At 44.5% G+C, this 25082-nt stretch overlaps 1 protein-coding gene across 1 annotated transcript in view; it reads right to left on the bottom strand.

Moving 5' to 3' along the window:
- The window catches only part of plcb1 (phospholipase C beta 1), a 315255-nt gene that overhangs the window by 173327 nt on the left and 116846 nt on the right, over positions 1-25082 (bottom strand). The window contains exon 13 of the mRNA XM_078556434.1: positions 3807-3929. Within this exon, the coding sequence (XP_078412560.1) occupies positions 3807-3929 (123 nt within the window). The remainder of the gene's footprint in view (positions 1-3806; positions 3930-25082) is intronic.

Raw genomic sequence — 25082 nt, 5'->3', positions numbered from 1 at the left:
ATTATCAGCCCTGGAAATAATATTTTAATTTAATTTTATAAGTTTCTGTTCAAGTTTATGCTTCTTGTTACAGTGTCCCTTTAAGGGATTTAGTTAATTATTTTATTTATTTGAATTTAGAGTATAAAAAGGGACTGAGGTGTCAACTTTGACTCAGTTGAAGCACTCATGCCTTTGAGTCAGAAGGCTGTGGGTTCAAGTCCAACTCCAGGACCTAAGCACAAAAATCTAGGCTGACACTCCAGTGTGGTACTGAGAGAGATGTTGCCTTTAGGGGGCTGGTTAGCTCAAATGGCTAATATGTGACTCAGAATAACACCTAAAAGCCTAGGTTCAATTCCTGTTCTGGCTGAGATAGACATGTGACTTGTGTTCTTGTCCTGTGTCTGAGAGTGGAAGGCAATGGCAAACCACCAGTGCCAAGAAAATAGCTCAGAATGAAGCATCAACATACAATGAGCCAAGGACTTGCCTTTGGGTAGAGCAGCCATACCAGAACACTTTATGGGATTTTCTGCCTTCAGACCCTACAGCGATAGCTTCATGTCAATCCCCCTTCTACATGGTCTGCACTGGTGATGTATTTCTTCTGCCATGGGCACAGCCTCACTTATGACCTGCAGTTCCTGTGTATAGACCTGAGAGTTCTCTGTGCCTCCTTGTGGGAGTTGCCTGTCTTTTACCAGGAACTGATCAAAGTCTGGAACCTGGTAGCCTCACACTGGAGCTCTCTTCTGCCAGGAGTAGCGGCTATGGTCCAACAGCCGCTGGTCAAGAATCCATACCTCCACCAGTATGGGTTCATGTGCTTGGTGAAAGAGGGCTCAGGTTGCTGCGGCGACCAGAGTTGGGGTGAGGGGGTGGGGGGTGGGGTGGGGTGGGGGGTGTGCTGGATGGCAAAGAAGTGGGCTGGAGGACACCATAAGAACTTGTGCATCGTGCGTCTCTTGATGTCCAGCTCATGGCCAAAGCCATCCAGAGCTTTAAAAACATGGTGCTCAGCCCCGACTGCACTTGTGGTGTCGAGGTGGCTTAAACTGATCCCCGTCCGGATGGAATTTCATATTGGCCTCGGGTCCCGAAACGTTCCTCTGGAACCTCAACCCCACAACTTGTGCCTCAGGATGAAGCATTAGCAGGCAATAAGCTGCCCTCAGGCAGGGCACTCATCCCCTAACACTTTAGGACCCTGTATAACCCTTTAACAGTCTCCGCCGTGGCTCAGTTGATAGCGCCCTCGCCTCTGCATCACAATTTTCAAGTCCCATTCTCGGGCTTGAGCACAGAAATCAAGGCTGACACTCCAGTGCTGAAGGATTATGGCACTGTTGGAAGTTACATCTTTCACGGGGTCTCCTGTGGGAGTCCCTCCACATGGGAGTACTCCCCTTTTCCACTGGGAATTTGGTATGGATGATGTTGGATGCTGCAGTCCTGTGCAGCCGTAGGTTAAGTTGGTTCACGGGCTCCCAGGCTGCCTGGCAATTCCTGTGGCTTTGAGGAGTCTGTGTTCCACGTCTACGTGGGTTGTGTGAGCTTGTAGCCCCTGTTCCAATATTTGAGGGGGGCTGCTCTTCAAGTTTTGTTTGCACTTCAGCCCCATGCTCCTCATCTTTGGCCGCCCGGTGCAGAATGGAGTGGGTGGGGGAGAGGGGAGGTGCAGATCGGAGGAATTCCTTGTTGGCTTGCTCCTGGGCCTGGCCAAGATGGCCATTAACAGGACCAGACAACCAGCGGTTGAAGGGATCATTCGACCCCAGTGTCTGCGTCTCTTCCGTAGATAAGTCCATGCCCAGGTGTCCCTGGAAAAGGGGGAACGTGGTGCCTGCTGGTACGATTAAGGCTTTCTGTGATTGGTGGGTGCCTCAGGGGCTGGAGTGCATCATCATTATTTTCAATTGCTAAGTTTGATCTGTAATTTTTGTTTTAGTTGCAGTACCCCTTTAAAGGGTGTTGATTAGTTAATTTGTTCATTTGTTTCTCACTTACTCAAAGGAGTATAAAAAGGGTCTGCTGGGACACTGTCAGTTGCTAGGTAGGAAGCAGAGATATCTAATCCTGCTTTCTGTAAATAAACCTGCTATCGAGAACAGGATTTATGTCTACGTTCATACTTCACAATCTGGCTTGGGATCTATTTTACGCATGAGCTGACAACAGAAAATCGCCATGGAAACCAGCAGCAATAAATTCAACCTAATGTTCAACCATAATGTTAGGGGAGGTGATGGTATATTGGTATTTTCACTGGACCCAGGGTAATGCTCTGGGGACTTGGATGCAAATCCCACCACGGCAGCTGGTGGAACTTGAATATCAGTAAAAGCCTGACTTGTAAAAATCCATCTGTTTCACTAATGCCCTTTAGGAAAGGAAATTTTCCATCCTACATGTGACTCCAGATCCACAGCAATGTGGTTGACTCTTAAATGCCCTCTGTCCAAGAGCAATTAGGGATGGGCTAGCCAGTGACGCCCTGATCCCATGAACGAATTTTTAAAAAGCCCTCACAACGAACCCCCAACTAGCATCCCAACAACAGATCAATCCAAGGAAAGTCAGCTGGTGCCATTACCAAAGGCTGACACACGAATAGCAGCCACGTTGGCATGACTGCTGAACATCTTTCCTATCTCTGCTACTTTAACAGAAGAGTTATTCTGTCTGAAAGAAAGCCACTAGAACCTGTGGCACCTCAGTAAGAAGCCAAGGACTTCAGGAGAAGAGTGGACAGGATGAAACCAGCGAGCAAAATCTGAAAATCAGCCCAAATTCCTGGAGACTGATGGATTTTTGTTAGATATGTGATTATAATGGATACAGAAACAAAATGGGTGAATGGGGTTAAGGTTCAGATCAGCCATGATCTAACTGAGGCAGAACTGAGGAGGCAGTGGCATAGTGGTAATGTCACTGGACTTGCCTTACCTACCAATAGTAAGACCTGCTCCCAGCAATTCCTTTCCCGGCCACACCAGGGCAAAGCTTTTGGAGTCTTTAGATTGCGGGATGTGTACCTTTGGCCAGAGACCACCTCCCCTCCCGCATCCTGCCTGATAGTCCACACTGACAGCACACTCCTCTCTGCTGACCACACGAACTGCAGCCTTTCGTCTCCCTGAGAGACCTCTCCTGTTCTCTCTGTTCAAAAACTCAGAGACTGAAAGTCTGTCCACAGTCAGCCCAGCTGCTCTTGCCTTTGTTTTTATTTATTCTTTTGTGAGATGTGGGTATCACTGGCAAGGCCAGCGTTTGTCACTGGACTAGTAACCGGAGGCATTGGGGGGACATGGGTTCAAACTCCACCACGACAGCCGGTGGAACTTAAAATTAATTAATAAATGTAATTAGCTTTAAGAAGCTGGAATTGAAAGCTAGTCTCAGTAAATATGAAGACAAAACAATCATCACTTGACCTAAAAATCCACCTGGCTCACTAAAGTCCTCTCGGAAGGGAAACCTGCCCTCCTTATCCGGCCAGCAAGCCACACAGTTCAAGGGAAATTAGGGATGGGCAACAAATGCTGGCCTTGCCAGTGACTCCACATCCTCATGAACAAAACAGGCACGAGGGGCTGAATGGTCTACTCCTGATCCTATATTCCTTTTGCCGTCCACTAAAGTACTGTTGTTAACCATCCCAGCAATAGGCACATCCATTAGCGGGCAATCTTTTGCACTGAACAACATTCCATTTTAATGACTTAACTCTTTGCTCTTGCGACACTTTTACCGGTCAGCTACGAGATGAATCAATCTGTCCAAGAGTAATACAATAGATGGAAAACAATTGCAAACACTCTGACCTATTGATTTTCTGCCACTTGCTTTCTGTTCAGCCACCTCCTTCCCTATTTTTTCCACAGGTTTGTCTGATCCATCTACGTTGGATTGCTGGGCTGTGTCTGGCTCCTCCGGGTTGGATGAGGCTGTTGTGCAGAAAATAACAAATAGTTAAGATTCTGCGTCTATGTATTAAAAAAAAACAACTTTTAATTTTAGAAGAAGAACTGAACAAACTGTAGGGTACAAATTGTTACGCAATCTCACACAGTATTATACATAAGGTTGTTGGAGACTGGAATAGAAGCTAATGAATATTAAACCACCAATAATCAGGTTTGCATGAGCAAACTTCAGTCATTTATGTTTCTTTAAAATCCTGTGGAAACACAGTCACAGACCTCTCTGCCTCGAAATGTGGCTCTTGAAATAATAGTGCATGAATGCTAAAGATCTTTGTAAGAAACTCTTTTGTCTACTCGTTTAACAAAGGCATAAATCCATTTAAAAGAATGTTAGTGTCTTGATAAAATAGCAACAAACTCTGCATATGAATCAATTAGCATTAGTGTGAAAAATGTCAAAACAGAAGTTCTTTACAAAGCACTTGGAGATTCGATAGAGATGTACATGATTATGACAGGTATAGATAAGGTAGTGTTATGATCCCCGTAGGGGCTGATAACTTTTGAAAAGGTATTTGAATTCCCAGGGGCTGACTTAAAGAAATTGTACGACAAGATTTCAAGTTTCAAGACTTTTATTGTAACAAATAAACTAAAAGCAACAGATCTAAACACTACTTAGTAGGCAACCAGTACTCTAAACCACAGAAAAGGTATCTCCCTTCAACTTTTTAACATGGCCAAAAACTCCACTTCACTGCCTGTTCTTCGCAGAATGGAACCAGTCCAATATCACTCCCAGCTTCCAGTAGGGTTGCTTCTCCCTGTTTTGCCCAGTTGTAATGTCGAGCGACTGTCTAAAGGTGCTTCTCTCAGTTTCTGGAGTAGTCCTGAACTGACTACCAACAATAAGACCTACTCCCGGCAATTCCTTTCCCAGCCACACCAGGACAAATCTTTTGGAGTCTTTAGATTGTGGGATGCGTATCTTTGACCAGAGACCACCTCCCCTCCCGCATTCTGCCTGATAGTCCACACTGACAGCACATTCCTCTCTGCTGACCACATGAGCTGCAGCCTTTCGTTTTCCTGAGAGACCTCTCCCACTCTCTCTGTTCAAAAACTCAGAGACTGAAAGTCTGTCCACTGTCAGCCTAGCTGCTCTTGCCTTTATTTGTATTTATCCTTTCATGAGACTTGGGTATCACTGGCAAGGCCAGCATTTGTTGCTCATCCTTAATTGTTCGGCCTTTTCAGAGGGCAGTTAAGGTCAACCACGTTGCTGTGGATCAGGAGTCACCTGTAGGCCAGACCAGGTCAGGATGGCAGATTTCCTTCCCTAAAAGGCACCTGATCGATTTTTATGAAATAATGACAGTTTCATAGTCACTATTACTGAGACTAGCTTTCAGTTCCAAATTTTATTAACTGAATTTAAATTCTACCACCAGCTGCAGTGAGATTTGAACCCATGTCCCCAGAGCATTAACTGGGGCTGCTAAATTACTAGTCCAGTGATATTACCACGATGCCATCGAAAGGTGGAGATCCCCTTTCAGGTGTGAAATACAGCACATGTATTTCTCCTCTCCTGGCCACTGTAGCATCCTCCATGGTAACCAAGCCACACAAGCTTGATGTCAGGCAGAAATCATAGCAATTCACATGACCCTCTTCATTGCTCCATTTCATCTTGAATTAGAGACACAGTCCAAAACATAATCATGGTATGAAACCTCGTATTCATAACAGTGGACAAAAGTCCCATTAGTTGATGGTACAAGGGCTTGGGGACACAGATGTAAGGCTTTGGGCAAGAGATGCAGGGCGAATGTGACAAAGAACCTTTTCATTCCACAAGCTGTAATGACCTGGAACTCGCTGCCTACAAACATGGTGGGAGTGGAGACAATTAATGATCTCAAAAGGAAATTGATGCACTTCACAGAAATAAACTTACAGGACTATAAGCATAGAGTGCGAGAGTGGGAGCAACTGGATTGCTCTACAGGGAGCAGTCATAGTCTAGGTGGGCTGAGTAGGTCCTTCCGTGCTGTAATGACTCTATGACACTATGAGATTGAAGGCACCTTTACACCACAATGGTGATAACGCTTTGAAATGCCCATATTTGTGATGATGCCTTGATGACAAAAGTGAAACGCAGATACATAAAACTGAGATTAAATAGAAATGATTTCTCCCTCGTAGTTGGAAAGAAACAGGAGCTTGGAATGGAAGGAGGAAGTACCCGTTTGACCTGCAGATGTTCTGGGATAGGCACGGGTAGAAAGGTTGATCAGAGTGACGGCCTCCTGGGTCTAATTTGAAGCAGCTCACACGATTGCAAAACATAAAATGAAGAAAATATTGGGGAAAGATAATTGTTCAATAGATTGAAAGTCCAAAATTCGACAAAGGAGCAAAACAGACCATGCGGCAATAAGCACAAATTCCAACCCTCTCTCTGATTGTGAAAGTTTCTGAGGAATTGAAAACCATGGTCCTGGTGGATGGAGAAAAAATGGTTGGAGGTTATGATGGCTGTGAGGTGCCCATCAATCAGGCTGAAGGTTGGAGAGTGATTCACATCTGCCTGAGAGTTCATTATAAATGGCACTACAAACAATGTCACTACATGTACTTTGTGCCCTCTACAGTCACTTAGCTCTTTTTTGTTCATCAGTTGGTTCTATCCATCACATCTATAGGATTAGTTGTAGCCACAACCCCTGAATACAGTTCCAATGAGTTCCCAAACTTCTCTTCCATAAATTGCAACTAAAACACTGTCAAATTGTCTACCTAGCCACATAGATCACCTAGACCGTTCACCATCCATCCAGAAAATAGGATCAGTGCTTGGGGTAAGCTACAATGATGAATCAGGTTGGTTTAGTTCATCGTATAGCACACAGAGAAGGAAGAAACAACAAAGGGAATGTCTGACAGTACTGCAGATGGAAGGTTGGGGACAGAAGGTTAATTTAGTTAATTCAGACAAAACCTTTAATAAAACTGTTCATCAAGTTTGTAATTAAGATCATACTTTAGCAGTGGTTCCAGCATTATGAAGAAGCATATAGTTAACTGGTTATTTTGCATACTGTTGGTAGCAATTGAGTGTGCAACAGCTAACTATAGCACACACCAATAGCAATGTTTTTAACCAAGGTGTCTTTGTACGAAGGAACAAACTCAGTTTGATTATTGCCATGATGATTCTACACCATTGCGACAGAAGTGGGGGCCAATCATGTTTCAAGTTGTGACATTTTTAAAAATTTCACTTGCAATGCAGCCAGGGCACTGGGATTTTTAAAATTCATTCATGGGATGTGGGCATCGCTGGCTAGGCCAGCATTTATTGCCCATTCCTAGTTGCCCTTGAGAAGGTGGTGGTGAGCTGCCTTTTTGAGCCGCTGCAGTCCATGTGGTGTAGGTACACCCACAGTGCTCTTAGGGAGGGAGTCCAGGATTTTGACCCAGCGACAGTGAAGGAACAGCGATATATTTCCAAGTCAGGATAGTGTGTGGCTTGGAGGAGAACTTCCAGGTGGTGGTGTTCCCATGTGTCTGCTGCCCTTGTCCTTCTAGATGGTTGTGGTCGTGGATTTGGAAGGTGCTGTCTAAGGAGCCTTGGTGAGTTCCTGCAGTGCATCTAGTAGATGATACATACTGCTGCTACTGTGCATCAGTGGTGGAGGGAGTGAATGTTTGTGTATGGGGTGCCAATCAAGTGGGCTGCTTTGTCCTGGACGGTGTCAAGTTTCTTGACTGTTGTTGGAACTGCACTCATCCAGGCAAGTGGGGAGCATTTCATCACACTCCTGACTTGTGCCTTGTAGATGGTGGACAGGCTTTGGAGAGTCAGGAGGTGAGTTGCTCATTGCAGGATTCCTTGCCTCTGACCTGCTTTAGTAGCCATAGTATTTATATGGCTAGTCCAGTTCAGTTTCTGGTCAATGGTAACCCCCAGGATGTTGATAGTGAGGGAATTCAGTGATGGCAATGCCATTGAATGTCAAGGGGCGATGGTTAGATTCTCTCTTGTTGGAGATGGTCATTGCCTGGCACTTGTTTGGTGTGAATGTTACTTGCCACTTGTCAGCCCAAGCCTGGATATTGTCCAGGTCTTGCTGCATTTGGACATGGACTGCTTCAGTATCTGAGGAGTCACGAATGGTGCTGAACATGTGCAATCATCAGCGAACATCCCCACTTCTGACCTTATGATGGAGGGAAGGTCGCTGATAAAGCAGCTGAAGATGGTTGGGCCCAGGCTCACACTGCTGTCAACTTTTCTTTTCCTTTGTTAGTTTGAGGCCTGCAGGCAAGGCAAAAAAGACACCGCTCTGGAAATATTACAAAGTAGTGACGAATTTAACCCTTCTTTCGGTTTACTTCTTCCTTTCCGTTCCATTTCCCACCCCATTCGCCAACCTATGAAATGTTATAATACTCATTCTTATCCATGGAACCATTTCACCATCCCATCTCTGTCATCTCCTCCGGCCCTATCACTCCTCCCGAACACTGCGCTCACAGTCCGTTCACCCACATTTGACATTAGAGCAGCCTTGGCCCAACTCTTTACAACTCCCTTCAATTCCCCTCCTAAAGTTCCTTGCTGACAGTGAGTGAGATGCCAGTGAATGTGTGAGTTTAGAGTGATGAGATGGTTGCCTTACCCTGGCTGCACGGATGAAATCATTCATCCTCTTTCTGCATTGGATGGCCAACCTCTTCTGTGCAGCATTGGCACTGATCACCACTGCCATCGCCTACCAAGCCGGAGTGTAGATGTTGCTGCCCCTCCTGCAGCCAGAGGGCATCACAGTGGGCCTCCACAGTGTCCAAAGGGTGCTCAAAGGCTGCAGTCTTCTTGCCTTTTGGGGCCATGTCTTCTTTGCTGCAGTCCTGGGCTGGAAGCACTGAGTGCGGCTGTACTTTAAATATGGTGCCCGGCGTGATGAAGCAATGGGGTGACGGCATGGTGGGAAAATTGGGGCCTGCCTGTCATGGAAATGGCGTGTTTCCCGCGAATGCGTAAATCATGTAGCGGGTTTGGGATGATACGGCATGGAAACCCACTATCGCGGCCGGCCGGTAAAACGCCGTTTTACCCGCCTCTTGAGAAGGTGCTGGTGAGCTGCCTTTTTGAACTGCTGCAGTCTGTGTGTTGTCAGTGCACCCAAAATGCTGTTAGGGAGACAGTTCCAGGGTTTTGACCCAGTGACAGTAAAGGAACAGCGGTATATTTGCAAGTCAGGATGGTGTGTGGCTTGGAGGGGAATTTGCAGGTGGTGATGATGTTAGCTTCACTGCGCTTATTTGTGCTGTGCCTGGGCACCTACATAAAGGTGCACACAAAGAAAAGGCAGACCATTGTTGTATTGACACCGCTATGTACTTTCTTTTCCCCCACTCACGTTTAGGTTGTTCATTCTGTGGAGTTCAGAACATAAATGTCACACCTATTGCTTAATTTGCGTTTTTAAGCACTTTAAAGATGTTTCTTGGGGTCCCCTCAACTGTTCATTGGAGAAAAGGTGCAGAGTGAAAATGAGGTGTATGGACTTGGATTTTTGCTCGGTCAGTCTGTAAGAAATTCGGGTCTTTAATATAAAGGTATTTTCTGCATAATATAAAACCCCCTAAAAAGCTTTCTAAAAAGGCAACAGTTGTCAAACAGTCTTTGGAAACAGGCAAGGTCACTTAGTTCAGGCTGCCATGTTGACATTCCTAAGTTGTTAGGATGGCGTCCTGTGTACCTTCTTATCTATGCAATTGTTTAGGAAGGGCCAGGATATGACCCTCAGCGTGATGTAAACGAAAAAGAGGACCTTGAGCAGGATGACGAACAGGGGAGGTGGTAACCACCCTGATGTTTGGAGCGCCTGTCCTGTATCCAGTGGTCAGAATAGTTAGATAGATGATTAACACCGGGTAAGCAAGCAGCCCTGAAAAAAGGGTATATACATTGGTTGTAATGCTGGTGGTAGGGGGCTGCGGTCCAGGTGAGGTTGCAGTGTTCGTCAGGCAGCCGCCTTCTTCAGATGGGTGAGGAGGAGGAGAAAGATCGGAGGAAGAGTTCCCTAATACTTCAGCTCGAGAGCAGAATTGATCACAAGCTACTGAGATCAACACAGTCTGTGACAATTGTCTGTCCGTCCTCTGGATCAGTAAGCCACTCTCAACTGTCACAGGTCATTTACTTTTTCTAATTAGTTAATGCATCATATCCAAATTGTTGCTTCTTAATAAACTATCTTAAAATTACTTACAAATAGTTAACTGCCTATCTTAGGCATCTGTGGTCCCGCATCCCAGAATCTTACAAGTCAAGTGTCAGGCGTGTGGGCAAATCCATTATGCTTAAGATCCTCCATATTAAGCAACTCAGAAATTCACAAAGTTTTTGTTTGTCTGATATAAAGTGTATGCTCCCTCCCTGTTATGGAGTGTTGGTTAAAGTTCAGTAGGTCTGAAGAAGTCATACATAGGTTAACTGTAAGTCTTAATTGACTTAGACCTATTTACATAAATATAGTAAATGATACAAGCTCGGAGTTGTCTCCATGCTTGCAGGTACACACAGCTCTGTCCAACACTCAACTGACCCTGGGTGCAGGTCATGTGCTGTATTACATCACTGTGTGGGCAGTACTGTACTCAGACCCACTTTAACCCTGCATGTGCCAGACCCTTATACGACAATCCCAAGCTTCATACTTTACTTACCTGAGTCCAAAGCATTTACCTGCTGTTAGGCAAGGGTTAAGGTTAAAGGAGTCCCAAGTGTGCACCTTTAGTATAATAGAAGCCAGTACTGCTTTTGAGGTTCTAGACACTCAAGGCAATGCTGCATAGTTACTCACCACAGGCTGATTAATTCTGGATTAAGGATTCCATAGCACCTTTCACAACCTTTAAATTGTAGTCACAATGGTAAGGTAGAACTTTGACAAAAAAGCATGACAGCCAACTTGTCCACAGCAAGATCCCACATGTGACAATGAGATGAATGCCCAGATCATCTGCTTTTCTCGGTGACATTGGTTGAGGAATAAATATTGGCCAGGACACCACAGGATGCTGCATGACTGATTCACTGAATTCTTATTTCTGTATAAAACATGTAGATGTTACCTGGAGAGGACAGGGGCAGGGAAAGTCCACGGGTGCACCTGCACTGCAAGGGTAGGTATCCCAGCTCTTGGCAAACAGTTAGTATCTTGCAGGCAATGAGCACGTAAGAAAATTGACCTTCTGATACATGCTCACAGCAATGTTGGTCTAAAGTGAAATCGCTTTGTACTAGTAGTGCAGCTTGAGCATGGAGTGAACAACACCACCAAAGCCCCAAGGTACCTAATAAGAGCATTATCAAATGCAGTGCCTCACCGAGCCACAAAGGAAGACCTTATGAGAGGTGACCCCAAAGCTTGGTCAAAGAAATAGGGTTTAAGGAGCATTCTGAAGGAAGAGAGATAGGTAGGGTTGAGGTTTAGGCAGAGAATTGGATGAAGGGACCGAAGAAATGGTTGTTAAATTTGCTGACAACACAAAGCTGTGTAGGAAAGTCAATTCTGAAGAGGACATAAGGAGGCTACGTTGTAATGTAGATAGGTTGAGTCAGTGGACAAAGATCTGGCAAATGGAGTATAACGTGGGCAAATGTGAAATTGCTCATTTTGGCAGGAAGAATAAAAAAGAAGTTTATTATTTAAATGGTGAGAGATTGCAGAGCTCTGAGATTCAGAGGGATCTGGGTGTCCTAGTGCATGAATCACAAAAGGCTAGAATGCAGGTACAGCAAGTAATTTGGAAAGATAATAGAATGTTATCATTTATTGCGAGGGGAATTGATTTAAAAGTAGGGAAGTTATACTTCAGTCGTACAGGGCACTGGTGAGGCCACATCTGGAGTATTGTGTACTGGTCTTCTTATTTAAGGAAAGACGTAAATGTGTTAGAAGCAGTTCAGAGAAGGTTTACTAGACTAATATCAGGAATGGGTGGGTGGTCTTATGAGGAAAGGCTGGACAGGTTAGGCTTGTATCCGCTGGAGTTTAGAAGACTAAGAGGTGACTTGATTGAAACCTTTACGATCCTGATGGGTCTTGGATGTGGCGAGGATGTTCCCTCTTGTGGGAGAATATAGAACTGGGGTGGCGGGGGGTCATTCATTTAATACAGAGATGAGGAGATTTTTTTTCTCTCTCATGGTCACAGGCAGCTGAAGGCATGCTGACAGGAATCACTGAGATTCTTTTAGTTTCACAACTCCTTCAAGTGGCTAACAGTTGTCTGCTGCCTAAGTGCATTATTTCAAACTGGTGTATTCACTCATGGAGTCCAAGTTGCTGTGACAACATGCACTTTTACAAATAGTCTGGAGTGATGGCAAAGGATCATATGGCTAACTAGGACTCTCTCCCATTCTTACCACCTGCCATTGGCAGGTGTGTTAGAAGGATTTGCAGGTTGATACTCAACTTGTTTGACAACATTACAAACACACTTCCTTATGCATCAAGTTCTGGGGGTGGGACTTGAACCCAAAGCTTCTGGTTCAAAGGCAGAGATGCTACCCACTGCACCACAAGACTTCCCAGGAATCATTGTGAATGAGGTCACCCAACGATGGAACAGATAAAGTGTTAATGGTCTGTTAATTATGTTGTTAAAGATACACAGGTGATGGGCATTGTTTGATTAAAAAGACTGGGATCACATACAAAGGGAGTTATGTTCAGTGCTCCTTTAAGAGGCTATATATTTGTTCTTTGGTTTATTTGTTATTTATTTTTATTGGTACTCCAAACTGTATAAAGTGAGAGACTTTTCCCTTTAAAGGGCTGTTAATTAGTTAATTTGATTATTGGTCATTTGTTTATTTCATTGGTATACTTGAAAGAGTATAAAGAGAGTCAGCTAGGACAATGGGGGTTGTTGTTGTTAGGAGGCAGGGGTATGTAATGCTGCATTCTGTGAATAAACTGACTATCAAGGAAAAGAATGGTGTGTTTTTTTATAACTTCACCATCTGGCTTGAATCCATTTAGCATATAGGGTGAATTTTTTCCTCACAGAAACTGGATAGTATACTCTGCTGAATGATCTCTAACAAAATTGCAGGAACTCTCAGCCTTGAGAAAGCAGGTTTTTTTTTAAGCAGGGGGGGTTATTCACTGAGGAACACAGAATCGCTACTACTTTTGTTTCAGGGGGAGGTGGTGGCATAGTGGTATTGTCACTAGACTAGTAACCCAGAGACCCAGGGTAATGCTCTGGGGACCATCTGCTGTGGTGGGATTTGAACCCAATAAAAATCTGGAATTAAAAGACTAATGAGGACCATAAAACAATTGTTGATGCCCTTTAGGGAAAGAAATCTGTTGTTCTTACCTGGTCTGGCCTACATGTGACTCCAGACACACAGAAATGTGGTTGACTCTTAATTAGGTCAATTGCAGGTGAGCAATAAATACTGGCCTAGCCAGTGACGCCCACATCCATGAATGAATTTTTTTTTAAATTAAAAGGAGAATTTTAGCACCTTCTGATTGTGCCCCCACTGAGCTGAATGAATGACCTGAGGTAATGACAGATGCTTAATAAATGAAAATTCTCTCTTTCATTTTTCAATCTGCTTCATGTTGCAAAATGAACTCCAGTCCAATGCCAGGTTGTGACTAAACCAGGGAAACAGGAGCTCCCCAAAGCAGGGACTCCTGACCCCAGCTCCCAACCCCAATGGCTCTATATGTAATTTCAAATTATCTTCTTTCTTGCCAGTAGCTTTTTCACCTCCATTTTATCCTGAGAAATAATGTTTTAGGATCTGAAGTTTGGCTTTCATCAGTTGCTTTATGGTTTAAAGATTGGATACCTCACCCACTGAAGTACAACAAGTCTGTGATGGCAAATGAGTCTTTTTCGAGAAATGTTTTCTTTTCTCTTTGCATTGCCTTTATTTGAAGGGACAAATTATGAGGACAATTTGTATTCCCATGAAAAAAGATTAAGGTGTGACCTAATTGAGGTGTTTAAGATTGATTAAAGCATTTGATAGGGTAGATGGGGGGAAACGATTTCTTCTGGTAAGAGAGACCAGAACAAGTGTGCAAAACCTTAAAATTAGATCAAGTTATTCAGGGGTGATGTCAGGAAGCACTTCTTCGTAGAAAGGGTAGTTGAAATCTGAAACTTTCTCCCTCAAAAGTTCACTGAGTTGAGGCTGGGGTCAATTGAGAACTTGAGAACTGAGACTGATAGATTTTTGTTAGATAAAGATATTAAGGATAAGGTGGGTAAAGTGGAGTTTAAGTACAGATCAATTGTGATCAAAAGTGGCAAAACAAGCTTGAAGGGCTGAATGGCCTCCTCCTGTTCCCATGACTCCGAACTCAATATTACCAATGAATTGGAAATCTGTATGATTTTAGCAATTGAAGAACGATAGTGGAAGCTGATATTAAATGGAACCCATTAGCATGTGAAATAACTTTCAAAAAGGAGACATTTTATCTCTCAAAGGGTTGTGAGTCCTTGGAACTCTCTTCCTCGAAAGGCGGTGGAAGCAGAGTCTTTGAATATTTTTAAAGCAGAGCTAGATAGATTCTTGGTTAACAAGGGGGCGAAAGGTTATCGGGGGTAGGCCGGAATGTGGGGTTATGGTTACATTCAGATCAGCCATGACCTTATTGAATGGCGGAGCAGGCTCGAGGGGCCGAGTGGTCTACTCCTGCTCCTAATTCGTACGTTTGTACGTAATATACTTCAGTTCAATGCATTGGATTACACTATGAAACAAAATTGAATACTCTTAAGGTTTAACACTACTGCATTACTCTTCATTGAGAACCAGGTGGCAGTACAGACTAAATAAAGTGAATCTCTTCATAATGATGAGATCATCAGCATGAGGACTGACTCTCTGGTTGCTTTTTAAATTGAAAACTAAACTTCATAGCAGGGACAGACAAACAATATCACTAATGTCCTCACCTGCCCCTTGTTCATTTGTGTCACTAAGAATACTATAGCATGGAAAATGTTTAACATGTTTAGTTTTTGTCAGTTTGATGGGCATTATGTTGGCAAATGACATGAGTGGGAATAGAACATAAGAACTAGGAGCAGGAGTAGGCAATTCAGCCCCTCGAGCCTGCCCTGCCATTCATTACGATCATGGCTGATCTCATTTTGGCCTCAACTCCAATTTCCCACTCTCTCCCCATAACCTTTCAACCTGTTACTAATTAAAAAGCTGTCTATCTCCTCAAATTTATTCTGCGTCCCGGCATCCACTGTACTCTGAGGTAGTGAATTCCACAGATTCACGACCCTTTGAGAAAAGTAATTCCTCCTCATCTCTGATTTAAATCTACCACCCCTTAGCCTAAAACTATGGCCTCTAGTTCTAGAATGCCCCACAAGGGGAAACATCCGCTCCACGTCTACTTTGTCTATCCCCTTTGGCATCTTATATACCTCAATTAGATCTCCCCTCATCCTTCTAAACTCTAGCAAGTATAGGCCTAAACTGCTCAATCTCTCCTCTTAAGACAGGCCCCGCATCTCTGGAATTAATCTAGTGAACCTCCTCTGAACCGCCTCCAATGCAACTACATCCTTCCTCAAGTAAGGGGACCAAAACTGCACAGTATTCCAGGTGCAGTCTCACCAATGCCTTGCACAGTTGTAACAACACTTCCCTATTTTTATACTCTATTCCTTTAGCAATAAATGCCAAAATTCCATTTGTCTTCTTTATTACCTGCTGTACCTGTATACTTGCAATTCATGCACGAGGACACCCAGATCCCTCTGCACTGAAGCATTCTGAAGTTTCTGAACACTTATCATCTTCACAACCAAATGCAATATTGAGGAGTTATAAATCCGTAACTTAGGTATAGGACCTAGACTATGCATATATCAGTACATTGCTTGTGTTTGGGCCCTTTGGGTTGTTAATGCTTGAAGTTAATTAATTATTGGGCATTGAGAAGGATAACAGGAGAAAAAGCAGGGGAGTAGGTTGTGTGACTCCTTGAGCCTGTTCTACCGTTCAGTAAGATCATGACTAATTTTCTGCCTCAACTCCACTTTCCCTCCCTCTCTCCATACCCCTCGATTGGATTCCCAAAAATCTGACTGTCTCATTCTTGAATATACTCAATGCTGGAGCATCGACAAATCTCTGGGGTAGAGAATTTCGAAGATTCACGGTCCTTTGAGTGAAGAAATTTCTCCTCATCCTAGTCCTAAGTGTTCAACCCCTTATCCTGAGAGTGTGCCCCCGTGTTCTAGATTTCTCAGCCAGGGGTAACACCTTCTCAGAATCCACCCTGTCAACCCCCTTCAGAATCTTCTCCGTTCCAATAAGATCATTTCTCATTCTTCTAAACTTCAGAGAATACAGGACCAATTTATTCAGCCTCTCATCATAGGACAAGCCTCTCAACTTTGAAGACAATTTAGTGAACTTTCAATGTACCACATCCAATACAAGTATATCCTTCATTAAATATGAAGACCTAAAGTGTGCATAGTGCTCCAGGTATGGTCTCACCAAAGTCCTGAACAATTGTAGCAAGCATAACCACGATGAATTCACTGATTCCCAACGCTCCCATTGCAGGAGGGGTGGGGAATTGGAGATAGCGCTAATACTGTAAGGTCAATTTTCTGATTGAAACTCCACTTGTGTTCAGCTGCAGTGAACTTAACTCCTGATTCTCACTGGTCTAAGGTTAACAGAGACAGGAAGGAGGGTGCTCATCATTTTTGTTAGAATCACCAGTCAGGGGAAACCTGTACTCATGATGTTGGCACATGATGACAGGGGAGAACCCTTACCCTCCCACGTCACTTAAGTAACAAAAACCAGTGCCCAAGACAAGTGAGCTGGCATACACAGTCACGTGCCCTGCTGGATGATTCACGATGAAACCAGAAGGTTTCACTCAACCGCTGGAGCAGAAAAATCTAGACTGACATTCCAGTGCAGTGCTGTGGGTGTGCTGCACTGTTGGAGGTGTCGTCTTTTGGATGAGATGTTAAACTGAGGCCTTATCTGTCTCCTGAGGTGCATCTGGCGCTATTTTGAAGAAGAACAGAGAAGTTATCCCCAGTGTCCTGATCAAAATTTATCCATTCATCAACATCCCAAAAACCAGATTATCCGGTCAATATCACCTTATTGTTTATGGGAGCTTGCTGTGTGCAAATTGGCCTCTGTGTTTCCTACATGACACAGTGGCTACGCTTTGAAAGTACTTGATTGGCTGTAAAGTGCTTTGACTGTGGGTACAAGAGCAGGTCTGAGGCAAGGAATCCTGTGGCGAGTAACTCACCTCCTGACTCCCCAAAGCCTGTCCACCATCTGCAAGGCACAGGCCAGGAGTGTGATGGAATACTCTCCACTTGCCTGGATGAGTGCAGTTCCAACAACTTTAAGAAGCTCGACAGCATCCAGGACAAAGCTGCCTGCTTGATTGACACCCCATCCATAAACATTCACTACCTCCATCACTGATGGACAGTGGCAGCAGTGTGTACCATCTACCAGATGCACTGCATGAGCTCACCAAGGCTCCTTAGGCAGCAGCTTCCAAACCTACGACCACTACCTTCTAGAAGGACAAGGGCAGCAGATACATGGGAACACCACCACCTGGAGGTTCCCCTCCAAGCCCCTCACCACCCTGACTTAGAAATATATAGCTGTTCCTTCACTGTCGCTGGGTCAAAATCCTGGAACTCCCTCCCTAACTGCACGATGGGTGTACCTACACCACAGGGGCTGCAGCGTTTCAAGAAGGCAGCTCACCACCACCTTCTCAAGGGCAATTAGGGATGGGCAATAAATGCTGGTCTAGCTGGCGATGTCCACACGCCGTAAAATTAATTTTAAAACAACACCCAGCAGTCATGAAGACTGCTACATAAATGCAACTCTGACTTTCTTTTCTTTCCTTAAGGTGTGACTGCTTCAAGTGGAGTAACTGAGACGAGCAGAAGGCATGCTTGAAATGCGGCGATGCTTTGGTTAGCTGCCTTTGCCTGCCTGAAGTGGCACACTGCTCCTCATGGAAGCATGAAAAACACATGCAGTTGTCAGCATGCCCGCTTTCTAAACACTTTTGAAGAAAACTCAGTGGGTCACTTGTAAAGATTTTTTGAATGGTTAACGTTCGTGCAGGTATGCTGTAAGCACCATCTCAGCAATGGCGTGCTTCCATTATTTTTTTTATCGAGCGCGATGATTAGAAACAAATTTCATTGACGTAAGGATACATAGCCCAGCTGGAGTGTTGTGTCCAATTCTGTTGCACTTTATGTGGGATATGTCAAGACCTCGAAGAGGGGGCAAAGGAGGCTTACTAGAATGGTACCAGGGGTGAAAAACTTCAGTCATGTGGAGAGACTGAAGAAACCAGGGTTGTTATCCCCAGGGTAGAGAAAGGTTTGGTTAGAGGTGTTCAACATTTTGAGAGAGTACAATAGGAGATTTGTTTCCAGTGGCAGTAAGTCTGGTTCTCAGAGGACGCAGGTTCAAGGAAATTGGTAAAAGAACCAGAGGTGACATGGGGAAAAAATGTTCATGTGGCATTCAGATCTGGACTGCACTGCCTCAAGACTTCATGAAACAGATTTAATTCATAACTTCTTAAAAGGGAATTGGATAAGTGCTTAAAAGGAGAAAAACTCTCTTGGATATAGGAAAAGAGCAGGACAGTGGGACTAATTGGATATCATTTTGAAAGAGGACTGAATGACCTCTTTCTGTGCTGTATCATTCTATGATTCTATAATCATAGTGTCTGCACTGTAGGTAATTCATTACCTGTGAAGCACTTTGAGATATTTCTTAATAATATATAAATAATATATATCAAATATTTGATATATATTATTTATATATGGTAGACCTTATTCAAAATACAACATTTAAGATTACACAAAAAAAGCCTTGCATTTATATAGCACCTTTCACGACTGCGGGGCGTTCTAAAGCACTTTGCAGCCAATGAAGTACTTTTGAAATGCGGTCATGGTTGTGCTGTATAGAAGGAAATGCGGCAGACAATTTGTGCACAGCAAGCTCCCACAGGAAGCAATGTACTAATGACCAATCTGCTTTAGTGACATTAATCGAGGGATAAACACTGGCCAGGATAACTTCCCTGCTCCTCTTCCAACTGTGCTATGGCAACTTTTAGGCCCACCTGATGGGGCAGACAGGGCCTCACTTTGACGTCTTATCCAAAAGACAGCACGTCCGACAGTGCAGCACTCCCTCAGTCCCGCAAAAGTGCCAGCCTAGATTTTTGCAGTCAAGCCTCTGGAGTGGGACTTGAACCCAGAACCTTCTGTCTCAGTTTTTGCTGCACGTTATTTCCTGAACCGTAATAATATGTTGGCATTGAAAATGTTGCAATGCCTGCTTTTTGGATCTGACCCTCTCTAAATGCATGACACCAGCAGACAATCACTGCACTTCTGCAGATAGTGCACACTTTGCTTCTTCCCCTAGCACCCCCCTCCCCCCACCAAGTGTATGTACAGAAATTCCATAAAAGGAGAAATGAGAAGAAACAAAAAACAGAGAGCTGGAATTGCATAGCTAGTTCACCAACAGCTGAAAAAGGAACGCAATGGATCCCTTCATCTGAAACCTAAATCTGTCTTCCTTTTTTCACATGATGTGTGCTTCAAAAGTTTAATGTTTGAAAATTGATCAAAGTGATTTGCTCAATTCTTCAGAGAGAGAGAGAGAGAGAAACGTGCTGCTGTACATATTTTGATAAGCAAACGCGTATCCTTTATTCACTTGTCCACGTATTCACATTCCCATATCTGGGGAGATGGTGACTTAGTGGTAACATTACTGGGCTGATAATCCAGAGGCCTAGGCTAATGATCTAGGGGCAGAGGTTCAAATCCCACCATGACAGCTCTGTTATTTAAATTCAATGAATCAAATCTGGAATTGAAAGCTAGCCTCAGTGACTGTGACAGCTACCATTGATTGTTGTCAAAACTCATCTAGTCCACTGTTGTCCCTTTAGGGAAGGAAATCTACCATCCTTATCTGGTCTGGCCTACATGTGACTCCAGACCCACAGCAATGTGGTTGACTCGTAATTTCACCTCTAAAATGGCCTGGCAAGCCACTCGGTTCAAGGGAAATTAGGGATGGGCGACACATGCTGACCTTGCCAGTGGCTCCCATGAAAGAATAAAGAAAAGAAAAAACTTGCAATTGGGCTTTGGGGGATAATAGTGTTTGAACATTCGAGGTACTTGTCTGAAATTGCTCTCTGCATCATTTCAACAGAAGCAAACTGTTAGAATATTTTACCTTGGTTGGCAATGTCAAGTCCAGCATGCTTTGCTCTGGCATTTTAGCCAGTGAGTGAATATGGAGTAGATGGGGTGGGGGCACTGACGGGAATCTTTTCATCTCTGCGTGTACAAAACCAGCTGAGCCACGGGAATCAGGCACTGAGGCATGGGATGTAGGTGCCTAGACACCACACATCACAGTAAGAACAGGCTTGAGATACTTAAGGCAGCCAGAACTATGAAAGCCTTCTAGGCCATAAGTAAATCAAGACTGACCCATGCAATATCGTACAATGATATCGTACAAAGCTCATAGGACAGAATTGAAGATGGAAAAAATGAATACTTAATGCAAATAACTCAAGTGTGGTGTAGGCTTGGTGGGATATTGTTGTGAGTATGTTCAACCCAAGGGAGACAAATATTATCAGGACTGATCCTCGTCCCTTCGAAATTTGGAGTGCTCCACGGATAGTTGGAGGTCTTCACACCTTAACATTTTCCACAAGGTTTACAAGTCTGATCAGCTCAGACATTGTGGAAGAAACGGGTTATGCTAATGGATTATCAATTAATGTAATTGTAAGTGTATAAAAACAATACTGTTAGTTGTCAATGCATATTAAAAATTGTAATTTAAAACTATTCAGGTCTAAAATCACATGAAGGTTATTGGTGCAGGACCAATGACCCTGTGAAATCCGCTCATGCATCGGGCTGGATTTAGCCATACTGGTGTGAATCTCACCAAAGCTCGGGTCTGCAGGGGTGGACATGGGTAGGCAACTTCGCTTCGGTGGTCTGCTGGACTCAGGAGCTGCTGGCCAATCAGAGGTTTAGCAGCTCAGCAGTGCCACTATCCCCGGTGGCCACTGCAGGGACTGCACCTGGAAGAAAAGGACACAATGGATGGATAGCACCCTCACATCCAGGGAAATGGGGTCTGGGTCGTCAGGGCCTGCTTGATTGGTGGAGGTGAGGGGGGGGTGTTTTTAGTGTGGGTAAGGGGTGCCACATCTACAGGGTCAGGCATTGTCATGATAAAATGCCAGCAAAGCGATCCTGAATTGGCCACTTTAGTGGCTCAATTGCCTTCTGTGTGGGAAGGCCGTTGCTGGCAGGATGGCACGATGGTGGGAAGACGATGGCAACGGCACTCCCTATCTTCCTGCGCCAGGTCGCCCTGCCTCTCAGACCATCCCCAGAGAGCTGGTAAAATCCAGCCCTCTGTTTAAATCACCTCTGACGAAAGAGGAATTTCAGCAAAGTGTTGTTCCCTGATATCCCAGAGCAACCCTTCACGGCGGTGGGCAATCCCATTTCATTCTGTAAGGAACCATTTTGTCAGTGACCACTATCTTTAATTTGGTCTGGGTTTGGTCAATTTTAAAGGTTTCGATAGACTCAGTGGGGAGAGTCCATTCCCTTTGCTTGGGGAATCAATGATTAGGGGTCAACATTGATAATGACCACAAAGCAAGTGAAGAAAGAGGAGAAACGCCTTTACCCAGTGGCTTATTGGAATGCTTTACCACCAAGAACAGCGGAGGCAGAGAACATTGCTTCTTCCAAATGGGGGAAGGTAGAGGGCTGCGTGCAGAGTGAGATTAGTTTGATTCTAGCAGAGAGTCAGCATAGTTATTATAGACTAAATAACCCCCAACTGTGCTGTAAACTTCTATGGCTTTATTTACAGCCTATCAGGTGACTCAAGCACACTTAGAAAAGGCCTATCAAAACCAACGATATAAACAGCAAAATAAGCTGCTGTTTCTGATGGGAGTAAGAATGTCACTGCCTTACCCTACATACTCTATTCATCTCTAGTCAATTTTAGAAATGGTTAATTATTGTCTCTTTGTAAACTGAAAATCCATTGATTATGTAAGTTATTGCAATGTAAACACACAGTAATGGGCTAATCTCACTTAGGAGAAAGGCCCTTAACTGATCAATATAAAGTCCCAGTCACCCTCTGTTCTGGCATCTCATTTACATTCATGCTTTATTCATGCAATTTACTATCATGGGTTACATGGTACGTGCCAGGCATATAATACGCCGACAAACTTCTGCCGACTAATTAACCTCAAAGTTTGCTTCTAATTAAATGTTTCCCAGCACCCAGTTGGGATCTTTCTTCTGCTAATGAAATGTGCCTCAAGAGGTCTATGAATGGCAGAAATAAATGAGTCTCCGTCAGTGCAGCAAGTTACTGGGTTTTCATGCCTCCTAGACTGAAGGCTTGCCTCAATGAGGAGCTTAACTCTATCTCCACAAAGGAAGAAAAATGTAAACTTAGCCCAAGTGTGCAGACCTTCAGCGTCTAACACAACATTCTAGGATGAGGGACAGATACACCATAAATATTTCTTCGTACAACACATTTAACCATCATATTCCACAATAAAGTCACAACTCCATGTTGGCAATAGTTCCGCGAGGCATAATGTTCAAAGCATTTAAGATTATAACAATTTGTTTTAAAAATGGGAAGTCGACCGTCTAGTGAAAATAAAGTGTTTTGTGTGTATAGCTGCAGTAATTGGTCATCGTTCTGTGAGATTTCAATTTTACGAAAATATTTTATTGCTTTTGAAATTATGCATTGTCTTTTATCCACACGTTTCAAAACTTGAACCAAGGGATTGTGTTTATGACCAAGACGTAGCCATTTTTCCTCTCTGAGATGGCTATATTCCTCTCTAACAATCATAATATTCCTGCCGATTCACTGCATTATCCTTATGTGCCAGGCTATGAACAGGCGCTGAGTGGAAATGTAGGAGAGGGGGGGAGGCTATTTCACTCTGCTTTTGTTCGCACATATTCCAATCATCTTTGATTCAAAAGAGGTACCTGGAGGGACGTCAAGATGCCCTGTTTCCCCCTCGTGTTGCCACTGCAGGAACTCACCCATGGCTACCGCGACGGAGTGCAGGTCTGCGGGCATCTCCGTGTTCTGCTGGACCAGAGTCCCCATGGCATCTGCCATCCTTCCCATGGAGACCTCCATGTGCACACATGTGGGCACCACTTCATCAGAGAGCGGGCAGACGCACTCCTCTGACTCATGTGCCACTCTGTTAGGGGCTTCCAACAGCTCTGTGTGATGTTCCTCTGCCTTCTGCTGACTCTCTACGATGAGTTGGAAGGCCGAATCCAGAGGCTCACCATCTGACTCGGACTTGATAGATGCCTCTTCCCCAGCAGTCCTCCGAGTGCCAGGGAGCTCAGATGAACCTGCCTCATCCTGCTGTGGACACGTATCCATGCAGTGACCACCAGATTGTGAACCCGAGGCTGCTCTAGAACCAGGTCCCACTGAGGTGTGTGTCTCTGCGCTGGTGGAGGGTGAGAGTGAGAACTGTGACATATCTTCAATTAGGGGGTCATCTGATTCTTCTTCCGAGGTGTCTTCGGGGCTTGAGCTGAGGACCTGGCTCGTGGACCCCCTCAGCTGCTTTCCAAATGTGCCTGTGAAAGCGAGGAGAGATAATTATTGCCTGGCAGGGGACTGCAGAACAGGGGAACTCACTCACAGCCTGGTTGTCAGATGGATGTTGCGCTGCTGGACCCTCACTTGGTTAAGCACCGCCGACCTCATCATCAGCACAGGAACGGTCCAGATCTTCGCCGGCTAGCTGGATGACACTATTTTCAAAGTCTGTGAGGCCCTTGATTTCAGGCATTCCTCCACCGGTCTGCAACCTCTCCCTTTTGTTGTGTGCCAGCTTGTTCTGCATGAATAGAGATGGAGAGAGTGTAAGCAGGATGCCTGCCAGGCCAGATGATAAGGATGCCTGGCATGTGTGGGTGGTGGGTGATGCCACAGGCAGGAAGGGGACACGGTCTGCAGGGCAGATGAAGGTGTGTGTGTGAGAGAGTGAATGGTGATGTCCCTTGAACTGGCAGTGAGTGAGATCCTTGTGGATGTGTAATGGGTTTGAGAGTGTGTGAGTTGAGAGTGATGAGGAGAGTGACTTACCCTGTCAGAATGGAGGAGATCATTCATCCTCTTTTGGAATTGGGTGGCTGTTCTCTTTTGCAGGGGGTTGGCACTGACCAGCACTGCCCCCGCTTCCCATGCTGGATTGGTGATTTTGCTTGCTGGTCTTCACCCAGACTGGGGGGTAGGGGGTAGAGAACTTCATGGCAGGCCTCCACTGCATTCAGTAGGTGCCTGAGGGAGGCATTGCTGAATTTGAGGGCGGCATGTTTCCTCCCTTTTGCAGCCATGACTTTGCGGCAGCTTCCGGTGCCTTAGAGAGAGCTAACTCTGTGTAGGGGAACCCTTTAAATATGGCACCCGGATTACTGAAGGCCTGAGGTGTTTTGACCTGGGGTTTCCCGGGAATGCATCACTAATGAGGCGTCGGGAATGGGGCAATATGGCGCGAAAACCCGCCATTGCGGACAGCGGGTAAAACGCCCTTTTCCCCGCCTGCTACCGCACTTGGTGCAAATCTGGAACGACTCCGCCCAAAGAGTTTGTGTACAAGTCTAATGTATGCAAACCTGGATTAATAGACTAAGAGTGAAAGACTGACATGAAGAATGAGGGACAGAAGCTGGATTGAAAGGCACAGAAACAAATTCGTGCAGGATGTCCACTTTGGAGCATTTTGTTTGTTTAAATTGACATTACATAAAAGATGTTGACTCTACAATGCTGTGCATTGTTTTTGAGTATGGTGCGTATTTTCTTGACCTAATGGGACTGATATGCACAAAAATCAAAAAATGATTAATCATTCATGCGAAAGTAGCATTTAATGGTTAGCCCTCAGCACAAAGTGTCCTAAATTC

This window comes from Cetorhinus maximus, chromosome 14 (assembly GCF_964194155.1).
Source record: "Cetorhinus maximus chromosome 14, sCetMax3.hap1.1, whole genome shotgun sequence".
Classification (NCBI taxonomy): domain Eukaryota; kingdom Metazoa; phylum Chordata; class Chondrichthyes; order Lamniformes; family Cetorhinidae; genus Cetorhinus; species Cetorhinus maximus.
Note: the sequence above shows the minus strand (reverse complement) of the source record. Positions and strands in the feature narration are given on the sequence as shown.